Source organism: Arachis ipaensis, chromosome B05 (assembly GCF_000816755.2).
Source record: "Arachis ipaensis cultivar K30076 chromosome B05, Araip1.1, whole genome shotgun sequence".
NCBI classification, from domain to species: Eukaryota; Viridiplantae; Streptophyta; class Magnoliopsida; order Fabales; family Fabaceae; genus Arachis; species Arachis ipaensis.
Genome location: NC_029789.2, coordinates 20,223,018 through 20,223,817, shown reverse-complemented (window position 1 = coordinate 20,223,817; position 800 = coordinate 20,223,018). Strand labels below are relative to the sequence as shown.

General features: G+C 41.8%; 1 protein-coding gene across 1 annotated transcript in view; it reads left to right on the top strand.

Moving 5' to 3' along the window:
* LOC107643277 (pectinesterase) overlaps positions 1-800 on the top strand; it is a gene marked incomplete in the record, with an annotated part of 3,162 nt that overhangs the window by 982 nt on the left and 1,380 nt on the right. Inside the window, 1 exon segment of the mRNA XM_016346871.2 lies at positions 1-516. Coding sequence (XP_016202357.1) covers positions 1-516 — 516 coding nt within the window.

The window sequence follows — 800 nt, the reverse complement described above, 5'->3', positions numbered from 1 at the left end:
AAGACGCGCACACGTGGCTGAGCAGCGTCCTCACGAACCATGCCACTTGCTTGGATGGCTTAGATGGCTCTGCTCGTGCCATTATGGAGCCTCAACTCTCGGACCTCATGTCCAGGGCAAGAACCTCTCTCGCCATGTTTGTTGCAGTCTTGCCAACAAAGACCCATCAGCACCAACTCCTTGAGGAGCCACTCAACCGAGAGTTTCCCTCATGGGTCACACGCACCGATCGGAGGCTTTTGGAGTCTGTGGCTGCTGATATAAAGGCTAATGTTGTGGTGGCCAAGGATGGAAGCGGCAAGTTCAAGACGGTGGCGGAGGCTGTGGCTTCTGCACCTGATAACGGTAAAACAAGGTACGTAATATATGTGAAGAAGGGAACGTACAAAGAGAATGTTGAGATCGGTTCAAAGAAGAAGAACGTCATGCTTGTTGGTGACGGTATGGATGCAACAATTATCACCGGCAGCTTGAACTTTGTCGATGGAACTGGCACCTTCCAATCCGCCACCGTCGGTAATATATACATCTCTCCCATGATTCTTTCTATTCATGTTATTTACCTTCTAATAATGCTTAAATTAATTTTACTTTCTTTCTTTATATAATTCTCTGCTCTGATCTAGCCATATTTATCTACATTGTACATGTCAAGTTCATAATATATATTTTTGTATATTTTTATTTTAAAAATATTATTTATATACCAAAATTAATGATTCATTTTTTTATATGAGAAGCATGTGTGTTGTATATTATTGTGAAAAATGTGGGTGCTAGATATGAATGTCGAACAACTT